General features: G+C 47.4%; 1 protein-coding gene across 1 annotated transcript in view; it reads left to right on the forward strand.

The window, feature by feature from the left end:
• ZC3H7B (zinc finger CCCH-type containing 7B) overlaps positions 1–12223 on the forward strand; it is a gene marked incomplete at its 3' end in the record, with an annotated part of 20533 nt that extends 8310 nt beyond the window's left edge. The window contains 11 exon segments of the mRNA XM_010081739.1: positions 1–46; positions 1458–1500; positions 5550–5659; positions 5662–5835; positions 6739–7087; positions 8068–8126; positions 9031–9193; positions 9280–9441; positions 10312–10517; positions 11259–11359; positions 12042–12223. The exon segment at positions 1–46 is cut by the window's left edge and continues 11 nt beyond it. Coding sequence (XP_010080041.1) covers positions 1–46; positions 1458–1500; positions 5550–5659; positions 5662–5835; positions 6739–7087; positions 8068–8126; positions 9031–9193; positions 9280–9441; positions 10312–10517; positions 11259–11359; positions 12042–12223 — 1595 coding nt within the window.
• Positions 12224–13101: the final 878 nt, after the last annotated feature.

A 13101-nucleotide genomic window follows, 5' to 3' on the forward strand; every position in this document is an offset into this window, starting at 1 on the left:
ATTCTCGCTACTCAGTAATGGCACATCAATCAATTTGTCAAACCAGGTAGAGTTTACATCCTGTGTTTGTTACTGTTCATGGATTGTGCTACTAGAATGCTTTGCAGTTTCATTTACATGCGAATTTGTAACTGTCTTTTAGGATTTAAAAGTATTAATTAGCATTTTCCACTTTTAAGGAATATTGCCAAGGAAATTAATTTATTTTAAAATATTTCTAGTGACAACATTTTTGATGTCAGTAATTAGATCACTGAGGATGGTTATTTTTCTTAGTCATTGTGAATGTTTCCTTTCTCTTGCATTTTAAATAAGTTTTAGTTTTCAAGTTTTTACGTAGTTAGGGCAACGCTAAGTCAGAAAGTGCAACTGCTGAGGAAACATACAAAATTAAATCATACCAGGTACTGAGCAAGGTACATGCACAGTTTATGTATTCTTTGTATTTTCTGTCACCTGGGAGATCCAGCTTGGGCAGGGCACTGTACAAATACTAAGCTAAAATATAAGAAATTGCTGATCTCTTTGTTCCACCATTGAAAAAAAAAAAAAACCAACCCAAAACCCATGCACTGTTTTTACAGGCTATTTGGTACTTCACACTACTCCTTAAAGCAAACAGACTATAAAACTGCAAAAATTCTCATTTTGTACAACAAGGTGGGATACTAAAGAATTATTTTACCTCCCACCAATCAGTGACTTGCCTTCACATCTTTCTAGGAAAGCCAGTCAGCTTTCTTTAGTAGTTCTGCCTAGTTTTTAATTTGAAAATCTTTCCTTTTGCAAAAAATTAAAATAGTGCAAAAGCTAGAAGTTGCAAAAACTATTGCAGTAGATTAAGTATCTCAAGAGTAATGCTTTACTTGTGCCTTTTTAAGTTTAAGCTGAAGGCACACGTACTTACCTCTGTTTATGTTTCTGTAAAATATGGGCTCATTTTACTCCTTGCCTGGAGTTCCAAGTCAGCACTTGCCTTGGCAGAAACCTTTTCCTGTTTTGAGTTTGATGTAAAAGTTTGTGGTTGTTAGATTGCAAAATATGTGAACTAAGAAAAGGACTGTTGTGTAAAATCAGGCTAATCAGATCTCTCACTGCATGAGGCTGACCGATTGATGTGTCCTGGGACTTGGGACACAGTGTTCTCATCCACACATGAAAAACCCTATTCTGTATACAGATTTGCTCACATGGTTGGATATTGTGCAGGGCTGGTATTCCTTTGCGGCAAAAGGGTTTGTCCACTGCTGCAGGTAAAAACGAATAGGCTCTTTGGTTTAATGGCCTCTTACACTTTGTTGTTTTTTACTGCTCTTGCACTGAGAGGGGCCATATAGGGGAAGGGCCAGATGCATTTAGGAGTAGTAAAGAGCCTAATCTGTGAAGTGTAAATATATTTTTAAAGATTGATTTCTGGTGATATTTTTCTTTCCCCTTTCCTACACCCTTTTTTGCAGACCCCTACCAATGGATTGGGTTCGATAGATGACATCGAAACAGGTAAAGACCTCTGTCTTCTCTGATTTTTGTGGCTTTGGTAAGGTATCTGACCAGGCTGGCATCGTCTTCATTTGTGTCTCTTCTGTGCGCTCCTGGCTTTGGTAACTAGGAGGAGGAAAAGGTGGTGGGAAGGAGTGTTTTTCCTGCAGAAAAAACTTTTTTTTCCAGGCCTAGTGAGAGTCATGTCTGGGAATTAAAAGGGACTGCTGAGGTACACAGCTCTCTCCAGTTTTGCTTTCTTAAAGCTGGGTTTGGTGAAGCTTCTGAAACTGCCCCCAGCCAGAACAGTTCAGATAAAGTGAAGGTTGTAGGCGACTGTTTGTGCTCTGAGCGCATATGGTTCTCCAAGACGTTGAGGTGGAGGAAATGAAAACAAAGGGAGCTGGGAGGGACCCAGAGAGAGCCATGTTCAGGGTTAGGCACTCAGAAGGAGCAGAAGGAGGGCTATGGAGCTGCTTTTCTCATTCTGGGAAACAAGTGACCTTAACTCTGCCCCTGCAGAAAGGCTTGCTATGTGCTTTGCCCTTTGATGTGTGCTGGAGCATTGAACTTGTGCCTCTGAGCACATCAGTCTTTACTCCTTTGAAAGGTAGCTGTGTGTATGAGGGTAAGTGTGACAACTTACCACTGCAAGTAGTAACTGCTCTTTTTATAGATAGAAACTAATTTCATTATTAGGGTGCTTTGGAAGACACGCTACTTCTCTGGTGAATGCCAGTTCGGTAACTGAATGCTCTGTGCAGTCATGAGACGCAGTTCTGTGAATTAAGGAAAGTTTTTCACATTATCGTGCTGTGCTAAAATGAACTGGACTCCTACTGCAGAGTAAGGAGTGATTGCATCCGGTAAACTCTTTATCTAATCAGGATTTGGTGTAAGAGCAGCATGCCACCTTTGCTGCAGTTCAGGCAGAGAGGACCTTTACTGATAGGAAATCTTTTCAAAAGCACTGAAATTATATGTTATCCCTTGGCCCTGAGAGTGGTGTGCCACCAGGAGGCCTGTGGGTGCTGGGTAACTTGGGAGTTTCAGATTCAAAGCTCTTTTAGTAAGGGGGGGTTTGTTGTTTTGGTTTGGTTTGATTTTAAAATGCAGACTCCTGAAGCCTCATGCTTTGCTTGAAGTCATCTGATTAACTCAGCCTTGCCCTGCATGGGTCATGGCTCAGATCTGGCTCAGTATGGCCTTTGGACAGCTAATGCACTAGGGAATCACTGCTGTTTTGGGAAGCGGAGCTAGAAATGAAGCTTTTAAAAGCACTGTACTTGCCCCTCTGGGACAGGCAGATGTATGGCCAGAGAAGCTACCGTGTGCGGGGGCATGGTATGAGAGACTTGGTTCAGGGGAGCAGATGGACAAGACCCTCATTGAGTTTATAATAATAATAGTACATGGGGCTTAGTGTCATGGCAGTGACAGAAATCAGAGGGAGGCAGGTATGTGCCTGTGATCTGCTCATCAAAGAAAGCTGTTTTATTTTTTAAGATGAAGCAAACATTAGGTGAATGCGGGAGGTGTATGAGCTTTCTGGAAGGAGAGTACATGAGAGGCGGGTACGGTGGCTGGTGACTGAGGTCAGCAGATGGGAAAAAAAATGGGAAAGGGTGGACAGAGGAAAAGATTGGGCAAAGGAGAATGGAAGGGAGTGGCTGAAGGAATGACAGGGTTTGGGAGGTCAGGGAGAGAGGAGCAGACATCTGCTCTCTGCCCCTTGCAAGTGGTGGAACCTGTTGATCCCTGCTCTTCTCCTCACCCTTCATGTGCACTGAGCTGTAGGGGTTCCCGTATTGTTCTCTGCCTTTTGGTCATGCATTCAGCTTTTCACAGTTTTGGGCCTCTGTGGGTGTGTGAGGGTCTCTTTCCTCTGCTTCCCAGTCTGAGTGGGAACTGGAGGGCCTCATTCATTCCTCAGAGAAGGTCTGAACTTCTGGATCCTTTGGGGCCCTGTCATTGTGAACCCTTTTGCTCCCCCTTGCACATGTCCGTGTCCCTTTCAGCGTGTCCTGAACTTCTTGTTGGCCCCTGGAGGGATCTTGACAGTATTCCAGATTTACACATCTGAAAAATGGGAAGGCACAAGCCGTCCCTTTGTACTCAGGGAAATCTGGCCGAGCTACCAGCAATGAGGCCAGCACCAAGGGAAGCTGGATGGATGGATGGCTGGCTCCTGAGTGCGGCCAGGGGGCCCACACCAACGGGAGATGAGCTGAGAGAAGTCACCGCAAAGGGGGCATGGGGTTGGAGCTGAGCCTGATCTGAGGGGCAGCTGCAGAACTAAGGATGTTCACAGCCTTCCTTTGAGCTGCTGCCTGTGGGAATATGTCCAGCTGCAGCACTGAAAACCTGTGTTGGACCCCGTAAGGTACAGCATGTGCTTTCCTTCAATCACATGCATGAGGTTGTGGAGAGGGACCTCGATCTGTCCCTCACCACCTCCCCCTGCTTTCCCTGCCTTTTGTCACAGCTTGGCCTCCAGTACAGCGACCTCGGCTGTGATCCATCCATGTGGACCACTCACAACAAATGCAGGAGGAAAGGTTTTCAGGGGGTGGTGGTGTGCTTCTGGTGGGGTTAGAGATAAGGGGGCCTGCGTGTGTGTGTCATCTCTGCTGTTGTTTTGTTCAGGACTTGGGGGTTTGCAGGAACTGCTGATCTGCTGAGCTTTCTAAGAAGGGCACCAACACAGTCCTCGGTCACTGAACACTCAGTGTAGAGGATGGCAACATGGCTCACTCACCCGCTCCCAGTTAGAAGGGGATGGCTGAATTCTTGTGAGGACTGAGTGAGCAGACCTTGTACAGGCAGGATACAGAATTTCTCACTGGATCAAGATTTGTGTCTCGGAAGCTTGTCTAGTTGCTTTTCCCATTCTTATTTGTCTTTCTAATAAAAGCTATTGTTTCTCCTTCCAAACTTTGCTTTGCTTATAGCCTTAGACCGTCATAGCTAGAGTGCAACCACTGCCACATGGATGGAGAAGGTAGCATCTTTGTCTTATTTCTTTTCTTTTGTTCCAGGACATCTGCACAGGGGCAGAATTAAGGTAGTTTGGGTGCTTGGTTTGAGAACTGCAAATGTAACACTGCATTTTCCAAATTTCTAACATTTGAACGTCTTTTTTTTTTTTTTTAACCTTTAATTTATTTTGAGAATAAAATGCTCTTCTATGAAGAATATGTGCTTGTAACCTTAACTTCACATAGCAGAGGTTCATATTGCATGATGGGAACCTCTTACCTTTTCAGTCGTGTACTGGAGAGGCAAGGAAGCCTTAGGGAAAATCACTGCCTCCCTCCTGCCCCAAACCCGTCTCACAAAAGTTCCCGAGGGGATGTTTGCAGCTGAGGTGTTGAGGGGAAGTGTGGGCAGGAACCCCCCACCTATGGACATGAGGAAGCACTCGAGAGCAGGGAATTTACTTGGGTAAAGAGAGATGAGTGTGTCTGATGGGGTTCTTTAGGGACACATTGTTAGCACAACCTGATCTGAGCACCTGATCTCTGACTCTCTTCCCAGCAGGACCTTGTGTTTTTCATCTTCTGCCATTTAGGATACCTGAGGTTTTAGAGAGGGTGTGCGAGTAAGCGGGCTTTCAGCTGGGATATTGAAGCTCCAAGGAGTAGAGAAGGCAGTGATGTCTGCCAAATGCATTAGTGAGGAACATTAAAGAAAACATCAGGTGTTGGGTTATAGAGCAATTGGATTATGTGGCCCTGGCCTTTAGTCCTGGCCACAGTGAATTCAGTAACTGCTCAGCCACGGGTTTTGTGTTGTGCCTGGTTACTGTATGTGCTTGCCAAATCCTGACAGTCATTCTGGACATTGGCCCTTAGAGTGTATTTCAGCTATCGGTGAGCCATTGGAGACTGCAAGCAAAAATGAAAGGGCAAGAACTCTTCAGACCAGAGCCCCTCCTCTTGGAAAATTGGCATACTTCATTTTTGTGATTTGATGGAATTGTAAAATATTGATTTTTGCCAGGCTGTGCTCTGCTTGCCCCCTGCAAGAGGCTCTCCTGGGTGACTGCCTCTGTTTCTCCCTCATCACAGACTGCTCCATGGACCTGCAGTGCCTCCCAGCTCCTGTGGACACCTCCGTCCCTGTGAGCGAGGGGCTGGCCTCTTTGCCCTCTGACTCAGATGCAAAGGGCTTGCCTACCTCGCTCCCTGCTGCCAGTTTAAAAACTCGCTCCCTGCTGCCAGTTTGCTCCCATCTGCAGACTGCGTGTCCCTGACAGTGCCTGAGAGTGTGGAGGACTTCACAGATGGGGACATCATTGGGGAAGAACTGGACTCTCTCCTGGACTCCCTTGCTGAAGGGTCACCATACCCTCTAGTAAGAGTGGGCGCTGCATGGGTCCCCTGCTTCTTGTTCCAAATAGGTCCTTGGAACATGTGGATATGTGTGCTGCCTCTCTCTCTTTCTGTCACTCTCTCCTCCTAGCTCTTCCTCTCGCAAAACTTGTTCATTCCTTCCTTTATTTCTGCAACCGGCTTGTGAGTATCTAAAAGAGCCCACGTCCAAGCCTGCTTTGCTGTGTGCAACTTCGTGGAGCTGCCCCTCAAAAGTATCCAAGATGACATTTCCCCACCATCACATTCCCCCTGGCCTCTGGTGTCCGTGGAGTTGAAGCTGGCCTGAGGGTAGAAATGAGTGTGCTGAAGCAGGAGTGATGGATGTATTTTATACAGTGGGCATGCTCTAATCTCCTTGCATTTTGTGCAGGCTGCATTCGGCCTAAGCTCTTTGAACAGGTGTGGGAGCTGTAGAGACAATCTGTATTCATACTTATGTTGGATTTTAGTTGCCAGTGTTGCTAATGTTAAGTGAGCCAACATGGGTCTGGAAGCAATATAATCATATTCATGCAGGATGCCTCTTGAGCCAAAAAGCTCTGATGAGAGGTGCCTTTACCCTGACCTCGGTGCTGTGTGTACTCAGCTGCACTGTTTCTCAACCTGAGCTGGTGTAAGTGCCCAGCACAGGGCTCTGCCTTGCAGACTGATGAGCTCAAATAGCCCAACACCTCCTCAGGGACCTCGGTCCAAACTGCATGCAGCATAGATAGATTGGAAGGTCTGTGGGAAGTCTGCAGGCAGGTGGAGCTGCTGGATATCGTTTTCCTTCAGATGATACAGCATGAACTTCTGTGGGAGCCTGTTGCTCTCTGTGTTCACTCATTCTCTGCTTCTCATTCCTAATTTGCTGCTTATCCTCCCCCTTCCCAATTCCCCAAAGTCTCTGGTCCAGGGCACCATTCCTACCAACCTGCCAACAGAGATGCCCCAGCTGATCCCTGTGTTTCCGGGGGGAACTCCGCTGCTGCCCCCCGTTGTGACAGCCAGCATTCCTGTCTCCACCCCACTGCCACCTGCCTCCTTTGGCCTGGTGATGGATCCCACCAAACAGCTCTCCTCCTCCTCTGTCCTGGATGCCTTTGAGGCCCCACCAGGAGGAAGTGGCAGCTCCACCTTAGATTCGCTGGATTCCCTGGATCTACTCCCCTACACAGACTCACGACTCGATGCTCTAGACTCCTTTGGGACAAGCAGAGGGTCACTGGATGCCTTGGATTCTTTTGCCATTGGTAGGTGTGGGGCTAATGGGGTTTTGTGCTTCTTTACTTGTGAATGCATGCCAAAATACTTCCTTCAGTGCTGAGGACATCTGTCATATAGCTCTGTCTGCTAGTGCTCCAGAACAGAAGTATAAATGTAGAAGAGGGTGGGGAGTTGTCTTGAACAGAGCAACTGAATACCTTTAGCTCAGGAGTAATGAGAAAGGCTATAGGCATGTAATCCCAGATAACCAGTATGTGCATGGTGTGAAATTTTAAGAGGCGAAAGGAACACAAAGGTGTATAACGATAAGCAATGAGATTGAAACCTGGCTTGGTGTCCAGGACACCTCCCTTGGCACAATTTGCTAGACTATAACATGATTCCTCCACCCTCCCCAATGACTTTTAGTCATTTTGGACCAAATGAGCAAAATCCTGGTGACTGTTTCAGATGTTGTAGGACCTTGTTGCACTGGAAAGAATAGAAGCCAAGGTGGGCCTCTCCCATCTCTGGATTCAGGGCAGTGAGTGTCCTGTTGCATGGGGCACTGCACTCTCATGTCACAAGGAGCAACACTGTGGAGGATGGTGGGCAAAGTCCCCTCCTGTCCCAGGAGGGAAGGCAGGCTTCTTCTTGTCTGATTTGTCTCTAGTATTGCAGTATGTTGGCAGCAAAAGTATTTTGAGAAGAGCAGAGATTGACCAGTCAGCACTTCAGCACTCAGATTCGTCTCGGCATTGGGCTGCCTTGGAGATGCCGCCTTGGGAATGCCAGTGCTCAGGAGCATGGAGTGGGGTTCAGTAGGGTTTGGAGGACAAGAAAGTCTTTCCTGGAGTTTTTCCAAGTCTGAGAGGGGGTTTGAGGAAGAAGTATTAAAATGTTACAAAATAAATAAAACAAATGGATTTAATAAGCATATGTTTGTCTTTTTATGAGCAGAACTGCCTCTGAAAGTTAAATTATTATTTTTGTTTTGTGGGACTTTTTTCCCCCTTCTTTTGCTTAGAAGAAACTAGCCCTCAGGAACTGCGACACCCACCTGGCAGCCAAAAACCATCCCCCGTGGTGAGTGAGCCACTTCCCCGTGCTGATGTCGCAAGGTGCTCTGGAGCCAAGGTAGTAGTGACTTGGGTAATGTAGGTAATTTGGGCCCCTCTTCTTAACCTGCCCCAGTGAGTGTTGCCTCCCATGTTGTGGCAAGGCAGGTAAAGATTTCCCCAGAGTCAGTAGAAAGATGTTTGTTCCATTTTTATCTGCAACTCTGTGTATTGCCAAGATAAACATGGAGTGACCTAGGTTTTAGGCTCAACAGGGGGTCACGGAGGCCAGTGTCCCACTGTATCCGTCAGGCACATAACAGTGAAGGATGGGGCAGAGTAAGCCAGCTTTGTCTTAAAACTAGTGAGATTCTTTACTCCTCTCTGCCACTGTCAGGAGGCTTTTCCAGATACACTGTTCTGCCCTGTCCCATGTCTCCAGTCATGGAGGAGGGTTGTCTATGGTTAGCAAGCTTGGAGCAAGAATTACTCTTAAGTTCCTGTCATCTGCTAGCCTTTTTAATATCAATGTGAAGCAAAGTATCTGTCCTTGGGTTAATCTGCTCCCTGAAGACTCACTGATGAGTGGTTTGGGTTTTTTTCCCAGGGTGGGATAGGGTTGGTTTGAGAGTCTTTCAAGTGTAGAGTTGGTTGTGATGGGAAGAATGGGAAGGAGTGAGGGAGTGTTTTAGTCTGCGGCTCATGATAGAAAACTAAGGTCCCTTACCAAGAGAGGAGGCCCATCTTTGAAGTGAACTTATCACACTGTTTGTTATCTTTGAAAAAGGTTTATGCAGCTCTTCTGAAATGTCATTTTGACAAGAGAGACAAGGAGAAAGGTTTTTGAGGGACTGGAAAGGGGCAGTGGGTTAGAGAGGTTTCTTACCCATGTGGTTGCGAAGCTGAAGAGAGGGATGTGTGTTTTTGCTCAGGTCAGCCTTGGTGGAGTGAGTCACCCAGCTGTGCCCAAGGTCTCTGAGCACCTGCTGTCCCAGCCAGAACCAGTAATGCCCAACACAGCCCTGCTGGTGAAGAACCCCCTGGCATCTACTCATGTCTTCAAACAAGCCTGTCATATCTGCTACCCCAAAACAGGTGATGTGTTTGCTCCGCCACCCAGATCATTGGCCCAGGCTGGGGTTTGCCTTTGCCCAGGCTGATGGGATTCTTCTTTCCTGCAGGGCCCAAGGCTGGTGATTACACCTATCGGGAAGGCTTGGAGCACAAGTGCAAGCGGGACATCCTGCTGGGCAGGCTGAAGAATTCAGAAGACAAGACCTGGAAAAGAATCCGTCCTCGCCCAACCAAAACCAACTTTGTAGGATCCTATTACCTGTGCAAAGGTGATTTGGAGGGGATAGGGCTGTTGGTGGCTACGAAGAGGCTGTACGGAGTGTGCCAGGGAAGGTTAGGAGGGGTCTTCCAGTTGGTATCACTTATTGTCTTTGGGATCTTGCTGTCCCATCAGCTCATGGACCAGGAGGCCCAGTACGATGAAAGGCAGTGAGCTCCCCTGCTGTGGAGAGCACATAGCTTTTAAAGTGGTGGAGCACAAGAGTTGCAAAGGCCTAGTGAGCTGCTGTGCACAGCCAAGCGCTCAGAGCTGCCCTGTTGACATGGGCTTTGCTGAGAACCTGCCTCCTGTACGTGTGCCTGTATTAGTCCCACTCGATCCAGCAGCCCCATGGCAGGGCTGTGGTTCCGCCTAGGGCAAAGCTCTCTCTGCCTGCTCCTTTGCTCCAGTCCATTCCTCCATATGTGCCGGCAATGTGTCTGGACTGGTCCCTGAAGCAGTGTCATTACAAAGTACCTAATGAGGTGGGGAGGTTGCAAGAGCCAAGATAACAGGGCTCCTTAGTGCTCGGCCGCTTAGTATCTTGACTGACTTTAAGAGGGGTTGGCTAAATCATGGTCTGTCTGTGGCCAGGTACTGAAGTAAAGCAGGTTCTCCAAAAGTTCTCCATTTTGAGACAGTTTCCATAACAGATGTCATTACTTGAGATTCCACCTTTCAGTAGTTTGCATTAACTTTTGTGACTGACTTGGTATAGACAAACTTGGGGGGAAGATGTCTTTTCTTTTTGATTTAACTCAGTGTTTTTTGCTTTCAGCTCCTTGTGGGGTGTGGGCAGTGGGAGGAGACGAATGAGAGTTTAGTTTCTGACTGGGCCTCCCTCCCTGTGTGGTGGTGTGTGCTGTTTGTTGCTTTGTAGATATGCTTAACAAGCAGGACTGTAAGTACGGGGATAACTGCACCTTCGCGTACCACCAGGAAGAGATCGACGTGTGGACGGAGGAGAGGAAGGGGACCCTCAACCGTGACCTCCTCTTTGACCCACTAGGTGGGATCAAGCAGAGCAGCCTCACCATTGCCAAGCTCCTCAAGGAACATCAGGGCATCTTCACCTTCCTCTGTGAGGTACAGAGCAGGCGGGAGGGAGCAGGCACCCTTCATTGTCTCCTCAGTATGTATCTGGACCATTGATATGTCCCAGGCAGTGCCCTGCTCCCTGAAGGGCAGTGAGCAGTGGATGCAGCTGTAGAGGAGAAAGGGGAGGTAGTTTTCCTCCTTAGCCCTGCAGCTGAACCAGGTGCACAAAGCCTCATGGGACCACCTGTTTCTTCCTCTGTCTTGAGATGTTGCTTTGAATTGTAATTTAGCCCCAGCTACTTTAGAAATCAGAACCCCATAATGCAACACATTCCCACTTGATGTGTATGGTGAGTCACTAAGTTGGTCAGTTAAGGACTGTCTCATGCCATCTTGATGCTCTCCGGCAGAGAGTTCCCCATGCTGGCAGCGTTACATGTCAAGAGACGTGTTCTTTGCTGTGAACTGACTGTTCTTTTATTCATCCCCATCATTTCCCCTTGTTCTTTCTCTGTTGGCTAACTGGGAAAGAATATGTGGCTTTGACCAAAATTTTTCCAACCACAATGGAAAACACTGTGGAGAATTAGCCAAAAAATGTTGTCCGGAAGCTTTTCCAAAAATTAGCTTGCTTTATTTTAAAGCCCTACCACAAAGTTTTCACCAGGCCTTTTCTGACTTTGAACATTAGAATAGACTGGCTCTGGTTCTTCTTCCTCTTCCAATTGAAGTGGCTCTGGTTCACTTCTCTCTAAGATTTTCCCAGCATTCTAATTCTTCTCTTCTCAGATTTGCTTTGACAGCAAACCCCGGATTATCAGCAAAGGGACCAAGGACACACCATCTGTCTGCTCCAACCTTTCTGCCAAACACAGTTTCCATGACAACAAGTGAGTGAATGTTTTTTGCTGACGGGAGCAATCTCTCACAAGTCCAGCCAGTTTAACTCCAGGGCCCTGATCTCTCTCTTTCTTTCCTCCCTGTGTGTTCCAGTCATAGGGCAGCTCAAAGCGTGATAAATAGCACTGTGTGCTTCACCCAGTGTGTTTGCTTCTGGTACTGAGGGATTTCAGGCATGAGCAAAGCCCTTTGGAATCAGCCTAAGTTTTCCATTGACTTAATTTGCCTTTCAGTTTGGCCTTTACGTAAAGGTCAAACCAAAGATCCTCTAGCACAGGGTCCTGCCTCTGGCTGGTAATGACTGTTTAGGAAAAAACATATAAGAAACATGTCAAGTACACAGTAATACAATCCCTCTGGTTCCTGGCAACCTGAGACTTAAGGACTTGCTGAGCCAGAGGAGTTGGTATTGTTGCTGCGTATTTTGAAATGTGTCTGATCTCTGAACTTAAGCAGATCATCACCCATGGGCTGAGGAGATTGAAAATACCTGCCTAGGGTTGATAGGGTGTGAGGGCGGGGGTTTGCTTTTCCCACTAGGAGTCTGCCTCTCCCAGAGTTGATTTTCTGCATCCTTTGCCTGCACAGTCAAATGTCTGAAAGTCACATGTAAGGAGGAGGGGGTGAAGATTTGATCCTCTGGTGCGTCTTATTTCTCTGGACTGTCTGCAGGTGTCTGGTCCACATTGTGCGTTCCACCTCCCTGAAATACTCCAAGATCCGCCAGTTCCAGGAGCATTTCCAGTTCGATGTATGCCGACATGAGGTGCGTTATGGCTGCCTGCGCGAGGACAGCTGCCACTTTGCTCATAGTTTCATCGAGCTCAAGGTCTGGCTGCTGCAGCAATATTCAGGTGAGTGTGGCCTGGTGCAGGGCTGGTGATGTGTACACTCGAGTTTCCTCCAGTGTGTGCCCAGGACAAATTGAAATGGGAAGAATGGAGTAGTAAGAAGTTAAGTTGTCCCTCACTTGTGCATATACTCACCCTGTCCCCTCAGGGACACAGAAAAGAGAGATAAGGTGTTGTGTGAGGTGATTGGGCCCTTGTCCCTTTACCTGTGCTACTGTAATTTGCAGACCAGGAAGCCTTTCCCTTGGGACCAGCTGAATAAGTTGAAATGGTTATTAGGTATGGCTGAATCCCCGGAGGTGTTTTGGTGCTTAAATCCTGTGCAAGACCCTAAATTACAGTTGGGCCCCTGAGTGAGCATCTGGTGCAGTGAGAATGGCAGCATGCACAGGTGACAAAGCAGTTATGTAGAGGAAGACTGCACATGTCCAGTTTCTCTGAACAAATTCACCAACAGTGGGAAATTACAAGATAATTGATGTTTCCAAAAAAGGCAATCAGAGAATCATAGAATGGTTTTGGAAGGGACCCTAAAGATCATCGAGTTCCAACACCCCTGCCACGGGCAGGGACACCTCCCACTAGACCAGGTTGCTCAAAGCCTCATCCAGCCTGGCCTGGAGCCCCTCGAGGGATGGGGCATCCACATCTTCTCTGGGCAACCTGTTCCAGTGCCTCACCACCCTCACAGTGAAAAATTTCTTCCTAATAATCTAGTCTAAATCTACCCTCTTTTGGCTTAAAACCGTTACACCTCATCTTATCACTACACTCTGTGATAAAGAGTGCCTCCCCATCTCTCCTGCAGGCCCCCTTCGGGTACTGGAAGGCTGCTCTAAGGTCTCCCAAGAGCCTTCTTCAGGCTGAACAACCCCAACTCT

Source organism: Pterocles gutturalis, unplaced genomic scaffold, assembly GCF_000699245.1.
Source record: "Pterocles gutturalis isolate BGI_N339 unplaced genomic scaffold, ASM69924v1 scaffold47054, whole genome shotgun sequence".
NCBI classification, from domain to species: Eukaryota; Metazoa; Chordata; class Aves; order Pterocliformes; family Pteroclidae; genus Pterocles; species Pterocles gutturalis.